Here is a 17,814-nt window from a genome sequence, read left to right as displayed (position 1 = left end):
AACCAGTGTCAACGGCTGATTGGCTGGATAGACTGCCTCATTCTACTGTCCATCTATCAGGATGTTTGTGACTTACTGACATTATTGTTTTTTGACTACTGTCTGAGAGTTTAATGTTGGAGTTTTGAGGGGATTTCTTCATGTTTTATTATAGGAACAAAGTAATCTGAACTTGCGGAGTGTTTGATAGTCAGAGGTTGTTTCACCTTCAGGAAACAGTGAAATAAACTTTGTTTCTGTGATGCAGGACATCAGAGCAGAGGGGAAATAAAAGCGGGATTCATTTGGATTTCTTTGATTTCATCATTTCCCAGCCGGACTCAAACAGTAGTCAGCTCACTCGCTGAATGTGAATGTGCTGCACCTGTTCGCCAGGTACGCTGGCAGCGTGCTCTGCATGCAGACGGGGACGGCTGCTTCTCATATTTAGTGGGTGTGTGAGCGTGCTCGCCATGTTAGAGCTGACATTAAACGCTCGGGGAGAGAACAAAGAGACTTTGTTGTGGATCTCTTCTGCCGGAGGCTTCGGTTCTCATTAAAGCTTCGACCGTTCTCCAGCTGATCAGAATAAATATGGAGGGTTTATGTAACGCCTCATTAAAATGGGAGAGCTGCTGTGAGGAGAGGAGAGGTCTCACTCTGCCGCAGAAACACAGGCAAAAGCAGCTCCACATTCACGCTGCTGGAAAAGGAAACACACACACACACACACAGAAAAAGTTCGATCCTCCTCATCAGTCCCAGCTCGTCAGTCCCAGCTCGTCACCCCCCATCAGTTCCTCAGACAAAGAGGAGCAGGAGCAACTTGCACCTCCCAGTTGGCACAGGTGGTTGTTCTCAACCAAATATCAGCACATGGATACAGGATGCTGACTGAACTGTTCCTGTCACCACGGCAACAAATAGTGTTTCCAAGAAAGCACACTCAATCCTGGATCGAGCTACCTGAATCATAATCCAAGTTCAGAGAAGAAATGCCTCATAATATTAATATGATTCTTCTGTTTGTTTGTTTGATTGTAATAATAATATTAATTTGCCTCTGTGCATTCCTGCAAGAAACAGCCCTGTGTGTCCGTTAGTGACCATCAAAAGGTGCTTTTCCACTCGTCCCTGCTTGGCCTTACGGTTCGCTTTGGCCGGCCTTGGCCCCGGTCTTGGCGCAGGTGGAGTCGACACGGGGGCTGTAGTGTACCTGCAGCTCGGTCAGTAGCTTTTTGCTGGAACCAGAGAGCCAGAGGAGGCTCTGAGCAGTGAGATAAAACACTGTGCAAAAGAACAGGCAGCTTTGGAAGACAGTACAGCAGGATGAAGCTTAAGATGAGATGAAGAAGAGGAGGAGGAATGATGGAGAGCTACGGTAATGGTAGCTAATGCTAGTTTGCCACACTTGCCATGTAACAACTCCCGGTTATTATATCGTACATTTTTCAATTCATGACTGTTTTGTATTAAAATAAGCATGCGGTATGTGTGTGTGTGTTTCAGATCACTCTCTACCGCAAAATCGCTGCAAACTGTCGGTCTTGTCGTTCAACTGAGCCTCAAAGTGGTGGGATGTCATTGAGTCTTCCAGTCTTGGGTTACTGTAGCGGATGAGATGACAGTGTCTTTTACATGTACATATTTCTGTGTGAAGTTATTATTTTGTCTTGCAAATGGACTTTTTTTTTTCAGGAAAAGTTTCGAAAACTGTCTGTCACTGCAAATATCTCTTCTGCCCGATAAATGTTTGTATTTTTTGCAGAAATATCCTTTTTATTTAAGAGTTGTATTTTTGAAAGTTACCACAAGGTAAGGTAACCACAGAGGTTACAAAATTTAGTAACATTAAGAAGAAATAGGAATACTTTTCTTCAAATCATTGTGCCAAAACTTGACCGACATTAATAGACGAAATGAAATCATGACGCATTTGTCTACAACCACCAAAATCACAACCAGGACAGAGGAACACGGACTGGGAAAATGGATCACACACACCAGAAACCACACACACCATGAAAGTACCTGGTATGAGGGGTTACAATGTAATGGAAACACACGAGTACCAGGGCTGGACTGGGTAAATAAAAGTGAGGCTAAGTGATGACGAGTGCAAAAGTGCCTAAAAAGACTCAAACAGCAGATTTTACAGCTTCATCAGTATTTTGCTTCGCATCAGAAATTTTTGAAATGTGGAAATCTCAGAAAATCGGACCATAGACTGTGTGCTGACTATAATTTTATGGCTTCTGTTCCTGACCTTCACGGACGGGGTGTGGAGGAACAGCTGAGGTCAGGGGGGCATGGAGTGGGAGGGCCAGAGGGCCATTTTATTCTTCATATTAATCCTGCTATCTTAACAGAGGCACTTATAGTTTGTCACAAATGAGGCCAGGATGATACAGAGGATCAAACCAGCAACCTTTGGACTGGATTACCACCCACTGAGTCACCTGAGTCCGTCGGATGTCACTCAGGTATCAGACACAGACTTCCTCCTGCTTTATAGAGTTATCTTGTGACATTGTTTCAGTCATCATAACTCCAGCCACCAGAGGAAGACAAACACCTGACCTTCTTCCCTCAGCAGGTGCAGTCAGGTCCCGTCTCCAGACCGTTTGGAGTCTGTGAGAAAATACATCATCCTGTGTTAAATTAGCCCGACAGAATTCAAACCAGCTGTGACTCATTTTTCTGACTCACAGAAATGAAGGAAAGCACCAGAACGGCTGCTTTTGAGCCTGCAGTCAGGAAACACTGGATGTGTTGGAAAAAGCCTGACCTGTGACTGTCGGCGTGTTCATCGCCATCTGAAAATGTGCAGACAGCCTCCCGTGTCCGTGACTCCCTGAGCTCCGTCTGTCTGCTGTTTCCTCCACGGAGAGGGGGCGTCGTCTCTCTGTTCGGAGACACCTACACTCATCCTGTTTTTAGCAGCTCCAAAAGACACGCCGCTTCAGAAACGAAGCATGAACTGTTTGTTTCATGTCTCAGAGGACTTCCCTGCTGACTGCTGTATTGAATTCTGACACTTGTAAGCGGTGCTGCGGATTTAGGAAAAGATATAAGTTGAAAGATAAACCTACAATAGCAACCATGCAAAAAGCATTATAATCCTGTAAATCTGGACAACCAGCAGAAGAGTGAGGGGAGGGGCGCAGTGAAGCTCAGTGAGACACGTTAAAGTTACAGAGAAACAATGCGATCACGGGAAACACTGCAGTGAAGCGATGCACTTCAATTCAATTCAATTCAGCTTTATTTATGAAGTGCCAATTACAACATGATTGTTTCTAGACACTTTTACAGAGAAACCCAACAGATCCACATGAGCAAGCATAAGCAACTGTGGAAAGGAAAAACTCCCTTTTAACAGGAAGAAACCTTTGCAGAACCAGGCTCAGAGGTGGTGGCTTTCTGCTGTTCCGGTTGGGGTGAGGGGACAGAAAGAGAAGGAGATAGGACAGACATAGTATCTACATACAATTCATATATAAACACAGGGTACATAGGCTACAAGAGGAACAATCATCAATGACATGTAGTAATACAATGAAATTACAGTATTCCATGAAATTGCATTGAAACGAGAGAAGGATCAGAACTGGGAGCCGGTTCCACATGGTAGGAGCCCGGGGTTAAGTAAACCTTACACCCACTGGGTCCAGGTTACCTCGATCAATCAGTGGAGCAGCTGATTTGATTGATGCCCAATTAGAATTGCCCCCATTGAATCCAGGCTGTCTCAATGGATCGGCCGCGATTAATGTTCTGTCTGCGATCCCTCAACCACGGCTCTAGTCCACCTAGGAGACAGCCTCTTCGTCCAGGGTTTGGTGTTCTGACTTTTTGGTCTCCCATAGTGGAAAGAGAGAGAGAGGGGGAGAGATCATTTTATTTCCATTGAAGTGGACACAGGTTCACAGATTTATTCAATAAATCCACGACTCATTTTCCCAACATCACCTTACAGAACAGTTACATAATAGTTGAGAGAGAGAGACAGAGAGAGAGAGCAAGCAGGCGCAACCCCTAACTGTAAGCTTTATTGAATAGAAAGGTCTTAAGCCTCGTCTTGAAAGCAGAGACACTTGTAGTCTTCTCAGAGGTCAGAGGTCATACCTGCATGATCACAGACACATTTGCATGATCACCCTGATCTTTACTCACTCTGCACTCTTGACATTCTGCATGTGGACTCAGTCACCTTGCTGTCTTGCGGGGTGTTAGGCTAATGGCTATCTGTATTAGGTCTCCCCTGATGCCCTGGTTTGTAATTTGATACCAGGATCCTCCGCTTGCACGACCCAGATAACTAACAGCTCTGTAGGATGTTCTCTGCTATACCTCTGTGCAGGTGTAGTAGCCAATCGTCTGGTGAGTCGGTTCCAATCGAAGGACTGTTGTTGTATCTTTGTACTCTCTTCTCTCCTCTCTTTTTTGTTTGCTTGTTTCTCTCACACTCTCTGTCTCCCTTACTGTCTTTCTGTCTCCCTGTCAGGTCCAGCGATATCATGTAGCGGTATTCAAAATTGATAAAATAAAGTAAGAGGACCATCATGAAGAGGAGCCTTATATTCATAAGCTTCTCTTGGAAGGGAACATCTGACCGGCACATTACAGCAGGTAAAAAAAAAAAAAAAGAAAAAAAGAAAAAAGAAACACTACAGCAATGCGATGCAATGAGGTGATACAGCAAAACACTAGTTATTCATTATATCCACAACATGCCTTCACACTACAGTATTGCAGTGAATTGCTACGTTGAAGTGTAACAGTGAGGAGTTACACAGTGGTGTGAGTGTCGTGTTACAGGCAGGATGGGGTTTCCAGCTCCGTCAGGTTTCAGTTTGATGACCTTCACAGCAGCCACTTCTCCACAGCTGACACTCCTCTCCTGAACAGGGACTCACAGATTATTACCTCCTCAGCAGCAACTTTATATAGACACACACACACACACACACACACACACACACACACACACACACACACACGCGCGGGCAGCAGTATCGACCTCCCTGCAGAGTGACTGTGTGTTGGATCAACACCATTCACTTCCTGTCAAAACTCATCATTGAGATAATTATCAATGAGGATTTCAGAGGTGCTGTCATTTAAACAGACTCATTAATAAATTATTAATAAGTGCCGTCAGAGTCTTTTATTGTGAAACAGCTGCAGTGTGACAGCTGCTGTTAACCTGTTGTAGTTTATCCTGAAAGTTTGAAGCGGCTGTTTCATTCTCGTCTCGTCTCATCTCTTGGCGTGAGACAGAAGGTGACGCTGAACTTGTCTGTGGGGATCTGAAGACCTGATGGAGGACAGACGGCCATCGATCGCGCCCCACCCTACACCGCCCCCCCCCCCCAACCTCCTCCCGTGACCTCCATCATCTCGCAGCTTCAGCACTTCAACGCAGCGATTATATTCACACATCAGAGATACAAGCAGGCTGCTGCGCTCACTCCGGCTGAGTGTTAATTAAAACTCAGCTCATGACAACCCCCCTCCCCCAGACACCCCCCCTCTTAAACCCCCTCCACTGACCCCCCCGACCCTGAGGAAGGTGAGGCAGCAGCATCCATCCTGCCGGTCGATACGAGCTGGTGGAGCTTCAGGACGGCGATCAATAACTTCTGATGACGGGAGGAGAGCGGGTGGAGGGGTGAGGGGAGGGAAGTGATGCTAACAATGCTAATGACAGACACACACACACACACACACACACACAGCTGAGGATCGTGGGAAACAGCCCACCCCGGTATTGATTAGTGAGGATGGAGTTCTCTGTGTCTAACCAGGAGCCTCTGAGCCAGATTTTAACCAACAACCTGTCGCAATCGCACCGGCCAGTAAAAACTGTCTGCTTCCTGCTTCCTGCAGCCTCTGTTCTCCTCTAACCCCTCCACTCCTCAGAACTGCTTTGTTCTCCTCCAACCTCCTCTAAACTCCTCTATTCCCCTCAGAACTCCTTTCTTCTCCTGATGCCTTCCCTCTTCTCCTTCATCCACCTCTACTCTCCTCTATTCTCTTCTGAAGTCCTCTCTTCTCCTGCAGCCTCCTTTCTTCTCCTCTTTAATCCACTCTCTTCTCCTGCAGTGGTTGGAAAACTTGGTGACCTCCTCACATGCAAATTGGAGGCGGAGCCACAACTTCAGCGTTTCTGTCTAATTTGACTGCTCGACTACATTACCCATGAGCCTTTGCTTCCATCACTGCTGCTCAGATGTGCTCAGAGTGTGAGTGTGTGTCAGCTGTTTTTCTTCTGGCGATACTTTCCCATACCTTCAAGTTTCAGTTTCAAACCTCTCTAACCTGCTGGTGTCCTGCAGGTCGCTGCTGCATCACTCAGAGGTCACACAGAGGTCATGTGGAATGACATCAGCTTTCTGAGCATGCTTTTATGTTTCATTATGTGAAGCTCCTGAAAGGAAACGTCTTCCTGTTTGCAGCTTTGCAGTCCACTATATTTTCTATCCACCTTCTCCTCCCCACCCACCTCCTGCTCCTCCTGTTCCTTCTCCTCTCCTCTGCCTCCGCCTCCTTGTAGCCGTCCTCTTATAAAATGACTTCATTTCGTTTCCTTCCTCAGCATTTCCACACTCGCCTTTCTTTTATTTCCACCTCGCTGCAGAGCTGCACCGAGCCAGAGGAACACCAAATACGACAAGCTGCTGCAGGCAGCCCATCCTGCGACATGAAGCCGGAACACAACCTGCGAAAGCGACAACACAAAAAACAGGCAAAAGGAAATGCACATAACAACTTGCAATCCCCAAAGCACAGAGCAACCTGCAAAAGTAACAACATGCAACAATGTGCAACGACACAGCAGAGTGCAACAGCAGCATACAACAGCAACAACACGCAGCAACATGCAACAGCAGCAACACAAACTGACATGCAACAGAGATAACATTTAGCAATTCCAGCAGCAGCAGCATGCAGAAGCAATGTGCAGCAACATTTTGCAGCAAATACATACTGCAGAAAAATGCTGCAGCAACATACAGTAGGAAAATGGAATAATTAGCAGCTGATGGAAGCCAATGGAAACCTGCAGGAGTTGCATGCAACAGCAGCAATGTGCAGCAACAAAATGCAGCAACATGCATCATTAGCATGGAGCAGTAGTGTGATTTTCCAGTTTGGTTTTTCAGGGGGATTCTTGTTGATCAAACTGAGCTGTGATAATTTTCTCTCATGAACTTCAGGATGCAGCTGATGGATGCAGACAGTGAGGAGCAGCTTGCTCGGACAGCCAATCACAGAGGAGGAAGACTCGGGGGAGAGCGGGGGTGGGGTTCCAGGGGGGAGGAGGGGGAGGGCTCGCGTTACAGGAAGCAGCAGAGCCCAGCAGGGATGCTCCTGAATTATTGATGATTTAATGGACAAGCTTTCATTTTTTTTTTCTGCCTCACGTCGCGTTTCGTCTCTGCGAGGACGAGAGTCGCCGTCACCCGAGATTTCCCATGAGGCCTCAGTCACCCGGTCGCCGGTCGAGAGACGGCAAACCTCATCCTGTCCACCGGTAAACACGGAGCGAGTCGGCCGAGCCACACACTCAAAGTCACCTCTGCAGAGTCTTCCTCGCCGGGCGCAGCCTTCATCATGAGGACAGGGCTTTACAGACCCTCCAAACCAGCAGCAGGACCCCCCCACCCCCAACAGAGCTCAGCAACAGTTTCAGCATCACAACAACTGCAACAAGGTGTTGGTATTCAGTTCAAAAAAGCATTCTGAGGGTTCTTAACATAATGATCACAGACGGGCACAAGAAGCAGCCAATCTGCTCGTTCAAAACAGCATTTTTGAAAAGTTCCGCCTCAAAAACTTGCACTTTCACTGGCTGTGAACACAGACATCATGTAAACCCAAAAACAACAACAAAACTATTCAGTTTACAATTGAAAATGTTCTCATGAAAGCAGGACCCTGACTCTGCTGAAGAATCGCAGATAAATCCACTAAGACTCTGAAACATGAAGACATAAAGAGGTTTTAATGAAGATTCTTGAGATTCAACTGTAGAAACACAAATAAACTATTTCATCATGGAAGCACGAATACACTACTCAGCTTCTACTGTGATAACAAAGATTCAAGTAAGAATTTACTGTGGGTGTGATGATTCCACCTATAGACAAAAATAAACGTCAGTATTGAGACTCTACTGCAAACCTGAAAACATTTAACTGAGACTCTGATGAAGAAAAGCTGATTTTAGTGAGACTATATTGAAGAAACAAACCAATTAAAACTGACATTTCACAGCAGAAGGTACTGCAGTAAAATCAAGAATAACCTGAATCTATCAGGACTTTGAGATGGGCAAAACCTAATTATTTTTAACGACACAGCCTGGATTAAACACTGAATCAGAGTTTGTGTCGCTGATGAATCAGTGTGTTAGAGCAGTTTCAGCTTTTCTTTGCTTCCTCCCACGGTTCACTAACATGACGCTTCCTTAACTGGCGACTCTAAATTAGCTGTAGGAGTAAATGTGCAACTCCATGGAGACCACTGCTTTACAGCCCATCACCACCATCACCATCATCATCATCATCATCATCATCAGTGTGTGTAGGAGAGACAGTCCACACCCAGCTCAGTGGGAGAAGTGCAGTCAGCTGCAGGAATGTCACCCCGCACTTCTGGTCGGATTTCAACATAAAATCCACTGAATCGGACTCCTACAGTGGCGGCTCGTAACACGCTGAAACTCTTCAACTTGTTCCTGTTTTTAATTTTAGGAACCTTATGAAGCGGCATCGTGCTGGCTGGAGGTGTTTCCATGGCAATGCCGGCAGCATCCAAATTTGTCTGCAAAGAAATTGTTCAACAGCCAAAGTGTTAAAAAAAAAAAAAACTTGTGCTTGGAGATTAGCACACAAACAGAAAGTATCTGTTCACGATCCAATAATTAGACATGAGATCTTGTTTGCAGGCTCATCAACAGATCAAGATGTTTTTCTGCTGGTTTCCTTTTTCATAAAACTTTACGATGAAAAGAGATTTGTGTGCTTGTCATTCAAAATGAGACCGATATAGAGAGTAAACTGAAGTTTATACAGTTTTTTTTATGCATTGAGATTTGCTAGTCTGGTGTAGATGTTCACTGTAGCTCCCACGACAGGGATCTGTCCGCTGCAGACCAGAGGAAACACACCAAATTACTTTTGTTTTAACTATGAAGCAGAACTAGAGACAGAGAGAAAAGAAAACTTGTGCTTGTGCTATTCACTCTAAACTCTCCCACTCACCAAGTGGCAAAGTTTGGTTAAATTGTTAATTTCCGAAACTTCCGCTATGACATGCTATCATAACAACAACTGAGTCATAGCGGCTCAGATGTTGCCCGGGTTAACAAGGTCTGTGTCAGTTGCTAAGGAACCAGGGCAATCTGATGACAAATGGGCAACTGGAACATGGCAAACAAAGACAAGGTCAGACACAAAGGAAATGATGAAGTGTTACGAGACGAGCAATCCTCGAGAATGTGGGACCTGTGGTCCTCTGGTTACTTTGAAATCCAAAATGGAGGCTAATTAAGAAATATCTAGCTCAAGGTTCTAACATTTGTAAGCACCACTTACTATCACAACTAGAGATCAATGAAATACAAAAACAATGCAAGAGAGAGCCAGCACACCACATCAGCAGCAGGACAGAGACAAAGGTCTGGTCTCTGTCCTTGTCCTGTTAGATCTCAGTGCTGCATTTGATACCATTGAGCAGAACATCTTGCTACAGAGACTCCAACATATCATTGGGATAAAAGTTACAACACTAACCTGGTTTCAGCAGACTGAAGAAAACCATGGAGCTCCATGGGGTTCAATGACAGGAACCATACTTTCCACATTATGCATGTTTTATGTAGAGAACATTAATAGCAAACCCTCCACTAACTTCCATTGTTATGCAGATGATTCACAAATCTTTAAACAAGATGACAATGATCAACTTGTCAAATTAGAAATTCATATTAAAGACTTAAAAGCCTGGATGCACTGAACTCAGGTAAAACATACATTGATATATGAGAGTCAAAACATCTGATGGACAAAGAAATGTCAACACAGACTAACAATACATGGTATTACTTTGACCTCGAGTACCACTGTGAGGAACCTCTGAGTTATTCTTAACCAGCCCTTATCCTTTGACTCTTAGAAACAAGTCTGCATGTTCTCTCTTTCGCCTGTAATGTCTCTAAAATCAAGAACACGTTGGCTCAGAGTGACACTAAGAAATTAATGCATGCATTTATTACTTCTACACTAGACTGTTGTAATTCCCTATGCAGTGTCCAAATAAACTCAGTTATATGCTGCAGTGAGAGTACTGGCCGGAGAGATAGTATCGCTCAAACATTAAATTTATCTTCACTGGCTTCGTGTGAAATGCAGAATATAATTCATAATTCTTCTTTTAAGTTATAAAACTCCAAACATCCAGGTTCCATCGTATCTTTGAGTTGTTCATCTAACATTGCCTCAGTACCATTTTTAGTTTTCAGGTTCTCAGAATGCCAGCCTATTGGAGGTTCCTCAGTTTCCTAAAAGTAGTATGGGAGTTAGAGCTTTCAGCTATCAGTCTCCACACATGTGGAACCATTTTCAGTTAGGGGGTGAAAACACTCTATTATTTCAAGATTAGATTCGAAGACGTTTCTTTTTCATATAGCTTACATCTAGGGCTGGTTCAGACTACCCTGGGCCATTTTCTTGCTAACCTGCTATATGTTTAGACTGTTTTTCACAGTGCACATTTTTCTGTCTTGCCCGTTTGCTGACTTATTTGAAAGTCTCACACGAGCTCTCATTTCTGGTTCCCTTTTTTTTAAATGAAGGGGAGATTTATTCAGGTTGTGTTTAGAAACCTGGTCTGTCTGGCATTTTGAGTCCGCCCTCCAAATGGGACACTGCTGGGAGACCTTTCCTGCACGGGGCTTCCTTCCTTTCTCGCTCTCCCAGTGATATTTCATTATAAGGACTAACATTCTGTCTCTCTCCCCTTCTTTCTGACGGAGGAACTTAAAGTTCCTGGTCTGAGCTTCCACCACATCTGCAGTGCAACTCTCAGTCTAGGTTCTTGACTTTTAACGCATTTTCTACATGAAGACCAGACTTTAAAAGTTCCTCTCTGATGAGGTTTCTAGTTCAGACTGGAATGTTTTCTTGCTGCTGTAGGTTTACACTGCTGGAAGGTTTTTTTTGTTTTGTTTTGTTTTTTGTTTTTTTTAATGACTGCTTCTCTTCATCCATTTCTGTGGCAACATCTCAGTAAATTAGCTGTCTCTCTCTCATGTAGCCTGTTCTCTCTTTTCCTCTCATCATTCCGCTGCTCAGCTGAAACATTTGGGAGCTCTGTGTTCATTTTGCTGAGATACTTCTTGTTATCATCTTCCTCCTCCTCATCGTCGTTGTCGTGGTTCTGAATCCCTCTGCAGCGGGTGTGGATTTTATTGTGAAGGCGGGGCTCGGTGACTTCCGGCGCTGATGCGGTCGCCGCGTGCCATTTGACGCATCTCGGACTGTCCATCAGTCGGCATGACAACGCGCTCTCGAGGGCAACCGGGGAACGGCTGACGGGCGCGAGGATGGCAGCAGAAGATGCCCAGTAACGGGAACAGCGGCGGGAGCTGCGCGAACGGCAGCACCGGGACCTGCTCCGGGACCACCGGCAGCGGCTCGGTCCATGTCCCGGCCATGGAGAGAGCGCGGCCGGCCACGGTGACGGTGTCCGCGGTGAGCCTGGCGCTCAGCGTGCTGTCGCTGCTGCTGCTGGTCACCGCCATCTCCACCGACCACTGGTACGAGACCGACACGCGCCGGCACAAGGACAACTGCGACCGCCACGGGTCCGACTCCAACGACCAGAAGAACCGGGAGATGCCCATCTACCACCTGCCGCTCGTGGACACCGGCAGCGGCGGAGCGCGGCAGCGGGACGTGGCGCTGATGAAGCCCGTGCATGTGGGCAGCAGAGAGGAGGAGCTGCTGGAGAACTGGCGGGCCATCCTGGGGATGGGCATCCTGGAGACCGAGTGCGGCAGGCCGCTCTTCTCCACTCACTCCGGCCTGTGGAGGAAGTGCTACTTCAAGGGCCTGGACCCGGACATCGACAAGCTGATCGACCGGGGTCAGTCACTGCGGACGCACACACACACACACACACACACACACACACACACACACACACACACACACACACACACACACACACACACACACACATGCACTGAGATACACATGCATTGACACACACACAGTCAGACACACACAAACACACAAACACACAGACACACATGCACCGAGACACACACACACACACACACACACACACACACACACACACACACACATACACACACATGCACTGAGATACACATGCATTGACACACACACAGTCAGACACACACAAACACACACTGATACGCAGACACACAAACACACAGACACACACTGACACACAAACACACACATGCGCTGAGACACACGTGTATTGACACACACACACACACACACACACACACACACACACACTGACACACACAGACACGCACACACAAAAACACACACTGATGCACACAAACACATACACGCACACACACACAGACACTAACACACTGAACCAGGAGACAGAAACACAATAACACACACGCAGAAAGAGAGACACTAACACACAGACACACACACACTGAAACACAGACACACACAGTCTTAAACACGCAAACACAGTGAGACACACACACTGAACAACACACACACACACACACACAAACTCACAGGGACACAAACACATTGAGAGACACACACATTCACCAAGACACAGACACACACACTGAGACATAAACAGAGACACAAACATAATGGCACACACAAACACACTGAGAAACACACATACACTGAGACACACACTCACACAAGGAGACGCACACACACCTGTTGGAGACCAGATGACATCATGGAGGTGGTGCTGGAAGAACCATGTGACTGTAAACAGCAGGTCTGTGGTGTCGGAGCTGGAGGATTGTGGGATTTGGTGTCAATCATGAATTCGCTGACATCACTTCAACATGTTCACCCAAAGCTGCTTCCAGAAAAAAAACCGGGACATTGGGTGAAACGCTGCAGCTTTGTGTGGGACTGTCTCAGCTCCAGTCTTCATCATCTTCGCCCAGCTCAGAGGAGCAGCACTGATTCTGGATCTGCTCCCTACGCTGCGATTCAGCCCGGATTGAGCTCGCTAACAATGGTTTCATCAACTGCTCACAGACAATGGTGTTTAGAAATGTTTCTGGGTCCATTCGGTGACTTCTACTTTTATCGGTTTACACATCATTGCATTCATTAATATTTTATGGTGTCCCAGCTTTCCTGCAGCAGGAGTTTCAGTGTTTTTACCTCTCCGGTGCAAAATTCTGCAAATGATGTTGATGGGACTGAATAGCAACAATAATTTCAGTGACATTTGAACTGCTTTTTGGTCTGGTGTCCAGGCGTTGGTTGCTTTGCTGGTTTCAGGTTCAGTTTCTACTGGTTTAGAGTTGGGTTCAGACTGGTCACGTACGGATCTGAGGCTTCTTTCACTCTGGTTTGGGGTTGGTCTCAGACAGGCTGTGATTGTGCTTCATTTGGGCTTCTGCAGGCCGAGTCATCAGCGCTGAGCGTCGTGTCGGCAGGTTTTTCTCTGCAGTCTCTGGCAGGCTGCCGACCTGAGAGCTGGAGGTCAGAGCGGCGGTGATCAGAGGAGAGCCGGACGCCGACAACACTCAGACCACACATCAGATTACAGCACTCCAAATCACATCATCCTACATTATGTTACATATAATTACACTGCATTAGGCTGGACCCCGAGCTCTGATCAGATTAGAGGAATCGATCCCTGAGGGGACGACCAGCAGCAGACAGGCGGAGGACGCCACTTCCTGATGGTCCGAAGGAACGGATCATTCTCCTCCACAGCCTGATGTCTCCAGTGTGTTTACTGTTGTTATTACAGAGTGTTAACTCACACAAGCAGCTGCAGCTCACACACACACAACAGAAGCAGACGATCCACACGCCAGACTACATTTCCCAGGTTGCACCTGTCCATCTCTCTTTTGAGCTTCAGCTGAGGGGAACCGGACGAGTTCATTGGTCCTGGTTAATTCTCACTAACAAGATCTGTTAAAGTGACCTCTGAATCAAACTGTGTATGCATGTGTGTGTGATTAAAGATGTCTCGCCCGCAGGTATCGCAGATCGCTGCACTGCTGTCAAGTATCACTTCTCTCAGCCAATCAGATTGAGGAACATCCCCCTGAACCTGACCAGGACCATCCAACAGGATGAGTGGCACCTGCTGCGTGAGTGTACACACACACAGAAGCCTAAACACATACATGCACGCACGCACATAAACACACTAGGATGCGGTGCTGTAAACCAACAACAACCGACAGTGTTGCCATGGTAACTGATTCCCCAATGCACTCTTATATAAAACTGTCATGGCAGGTTTCCATGGTGACAGGTGACAAAGCAGCGAGCAGCCGTGAAAGGAAACAACACTAAAGCTTGAACCTGCGGACGAAACACAGTCCACCGATCAGAACCTGGGGTTCACATTGATGTCAGAGGGTCGGTGTGACAGTGAGGCGTTCAAGGCCTCTGGTCACCTTCGTACAGTTTTTACACATAGCTCTGGAAATTATTTAAGGGTGCTTTCACACGACACTGCATGGTCTGGACTACAGTTCGTTTCAGAGATGATCTGCTCTGTTTAGGGAGATGTGAAAGCTCACCCGGTCTCTGGAGTGTACCAAGAAGCAAACTCTGGTCCGCCTGAAAATGTGGCTTTTGGTTCACTAAGCAAGTGAACTGTGGTCTGTCAGTGGACCGACATCGGGGACATGACGTACAGTGCAGTGCGTTTTTTGGGTAGTGAACAAGCAAAGCTACCAGCGCCAATCTGATGAGAGACTCTGAGCAGAAAGAAAAAGTTGGAAAATGTTTCGTGGGCAGATGTGGAGTAGTGAGGAAGTGCAGGTGCTCACTGACATAGAGTGAGAGGACTACATATCGCAGTTGTTTGTGTTTTTTGTTGTGAATAAGCCAGCTGAAGAGGATGAATTTTCACTTTCAGTGTGTGTGCCAGGTTTCTACTTTGACATGTTTTTTTCCCCACACGTTTCAGTGTTTGTTTCTGTGATAACACCACAAACCAGCAGCTGTTGTAATTGCGTGACGTGTTCCAGGCAGTTTGATCTGCTCTCAGCGTGAAAACAAACCCAACCAATTGATGTTGTGAAACTTTTCAGCGTAGTCAACCCAATCCAGCCGAGTTCCTGGACATTCCTGATGCGAAAGCACCCTACTGCAGTTTCTTCAATTGTCAGCATATCTACATATAAGACAGCTGTTCCATTCCATACAAGCACATCTTGTACAGACTAGGTGATTATCTGAATCAGATCTTATTAAACAAGGAAACGTATCAAAACCACTGTTGTGCTCATCACTATCCTAATGCAATAGTAGTGTAAGAAGTGCAAGTAGTGTTTTCAAATAATTAAAAATAAGAACTATCATCCATGCCTAAACAATCTTAAAGAAAAGTGTTGCTTGAGGAAAAGAAGAGTTCAGTTTTGGTTTTATTGGGAGGATGGACACTGTAAAATCTCTAAACAGTGGGTCATAAGAACAAGGTCAAGTGGAAAACAAAGCCACAGTTTGGTAAAGCGTGAAAACAACTGTGCACTGACCAGGATGACTGTCCCCTCATTTGAATGTCAGAAACAGCAGGATAGCTTCAAGTGAACTGCAAAAACAATGGAAAATGGCAGCTGTGGTGAAGTATACAGGAAGATCAGCTCCAAACAGGCTCCTCGGGGGACAGATCAAGTCATGTAGAGCCAAAAAAAAAAAGCCCACTATCAATGAGAAGCAAAGAAGAACCAGGCTGAAGTTTATGAAAAAAACATAAGTATTGGACCACAGAGGACTGGAGTAAGGTCATCTTCTCTGATGAGGTCAAGTTCCAGCTGTGTCCAACACCTGCTCATCTAATGGTTAGCTGGAGGTGGAGCGGAGTGTCCAGCAGCTGCTGTGGAGGATCGGTGAATATCTAAGGATGCTTCAGCAAGGTTGGAAATGGGCAGTGCTGTATTTGTGAAGAACGCATGACTCAAGTCATGTACAAGGTTGTATTGGAAGAAAACTTGCAGTAGCAGTAGCATTGTACTAGCAGTACAATGCTCCATGCCACACAACTACGTAAGTCAAGGTTTGGATGAAGGACCAACAGAACAAGACTCTGCCAGAGACAGCCCAAACTCCAGACCTGAACCCCAGGTGCAGGTGATGAAGAGGAGGATGGATGATGACGAACCATCAAGCCAAGCTGAGCTGTTTGAATTCTTGCACCAGAAATTTCACAAAGTGACATAAGATAGAACATGAGAATAAAAATCAGGGTGATTAATTCCCACAACTGTTTGTGTTTTGTTGGTGAAGATTTTTAATGTGTGTGTGTGTGTGTGTGTGTGTGTGTGTGTGTGTGTGTAGACCTGCGGAGGATCACAGCTGGATTTCTGGGCATGGCTGCGGCCGTCCTGCTGTGTGGGAGCATCGTGGCCTCAGTGGGTTTTTTCTGGGAGGAAAGTCTGACCCAACACGTGTCCGGCCTCCTCTTCCTCATGGCAGGTAAAGCTCTCTCCTGGTCTGTAGCAGCAGGGCGCCGTCGCCCTCTGCTGGCGGCTCTCGGAACATCACACCACATAACTGCATCAAATTAAAAGATAAAACAATTGATCTAAAAGAGACAAACAACCAAAGCTGGTTATTCAGCAAACAACTACTCCGTCATCTGTTCCAGGACCTTTGATCTGATGGTCACTGATCTATTCATAGATCTGATTTCTCAGCTGGTGGCGGACCTGATCTCTGATCTGGTGTCCGATCTCTCCCCAGGGATCTTCTGCACCATCTCTCTCTGCACGTATGCAGCCAGCGTTACCTATGACCTCGCCAGGAACCCGCCCTTCATCTATGGTCTGCCGGCGGACGTGGATCACGGTTACGGCTGGTCCATCTGCTGCGCCTGGGCCAGTCTAGGTCTCATCGTGGCCGCCGGCTGCATTGGGACCACGTTCCCCTTCCTGAGCCGGGCTGGGCGACTGCGTTCCAAGACGGCCCGTGAGTCCTCCGTCTGAACTGTGGGCCGTCAATCAAACGGAGGGGGAGCGGAACCAAGGAAGCAGGATTCATACTGTGGACCAAGGACTGGGTCTGGACCCAGAGGATTCATAAACGCCAGGCTCTGGACGCCTTCTGCAGGATGCCAGAGGACTGATGACGCCTCCCGCTGGCTGTTTGTTATGGAGACACAAATGAGAACAAGGTGAGACCAGAATCCAGTCCGGGTTTCACAGCCATGGATCCGAGCTCTGCGGTCCTGGCGGTGATGTCACTGTGATGTCACTGTGATGAACGGTGACGTCACTGCCGGGTGGACACACCTTCATTATCCAATGTAATTAGTACTAATCTGCTCATCAGGTACTCCACCACCTGCTGGGTGACCCGTTTCACCGGACTGGTGGAAAATATTAACCTGCAGCTTCCAGAACCGCCTAGACCCATCCGACATCAGGCACACACAGGGTCCAGAACTTCAGCACCACAATCAAATCCAAAACACTGACAGACCTGCAGGTCCAGGTCCTTAGCAGATCGAAAACAGGCCCAGGTCCTCAGGAGATCATTTACAGGTCCAGGTCTTCAGCAGGCCCTCAGGAGGTCCAGGTCCTCAGGAGATCCTCAGAAGGTC

The 17,814-nt window shown here is 46.7% G+C and overlaps 1 protein-coding gene across 1 annotated transcript; it reads left to right on the top strand.

Moving 5' to 3' along the window:
• Window positions 1-11,479: 11,479 nt before the first annotated feature.
• On the top strand, window positions 11,480-17,197 carry LOC115389552 (transmembrane protein 178A). The gene is made up of 4 exons (XM_030092962.1): window positions 11,480-12,135; window positions 14,237-14,350; window positions 16,551-16,688; window positions 16,956-17,197. The coding sequence occupies exons 1-4, from the start codon at window positions 11,607-11,609 to the stop codon at window positions 17,195-17,197; spliced, it is 1,023 nt and encodes a 340-aa protein (XP_029948822.1). The 5' UTR covers window positions 11,480-11,606.
• The last annotated feature ends 617 nt before the right edge of the window (window positions 17,198-17,814 follow it).

This window comes from Salarias fasciatus, chromosome 6 (genome assembly GCF_902148845.1).
Source record: "Salarias fasciatus chromosome 6, fSalaFa1.1, whole genome shotgun sequence".
Lineage (NCBI taxonomy): Eukaryota > Metazoa > Chordata > Actinopteri > Blenniiformes > Blenniidae > Salarias > Salarias fasciatus.
The sequence above is the reverse complement of the archived record's forward strand: the minus strand, read 5'-3'. Positions and strand labels throughout refer to the sequence as shown.

Excerpts from the sequence above, each read along its gene's own strand:
- LOC115389552 (XM_030092962.1), top strand. The coding sequence starts at position 11,607 with ATGCCCAGTAACGGGAACAGCGGCGGGAGCTGCGCGAACGGCAGCACC. Across the intron at positions 12,136-14,236 it reads CGACAAGCTGATCGACCGGG|GTATCGCAGATCGCTGCACT; the intron begins GTCAGTCACTGC and ends TCTCGCCCGCAG. Across the intron at positions 16,689-16,955 it reads CCTCCTCTTCCTCATGGCAG|GGATCTTCTGCACCATCTCT; the intron begins GTAAAGCTCTCT and ends ATCTCTCCCCAG.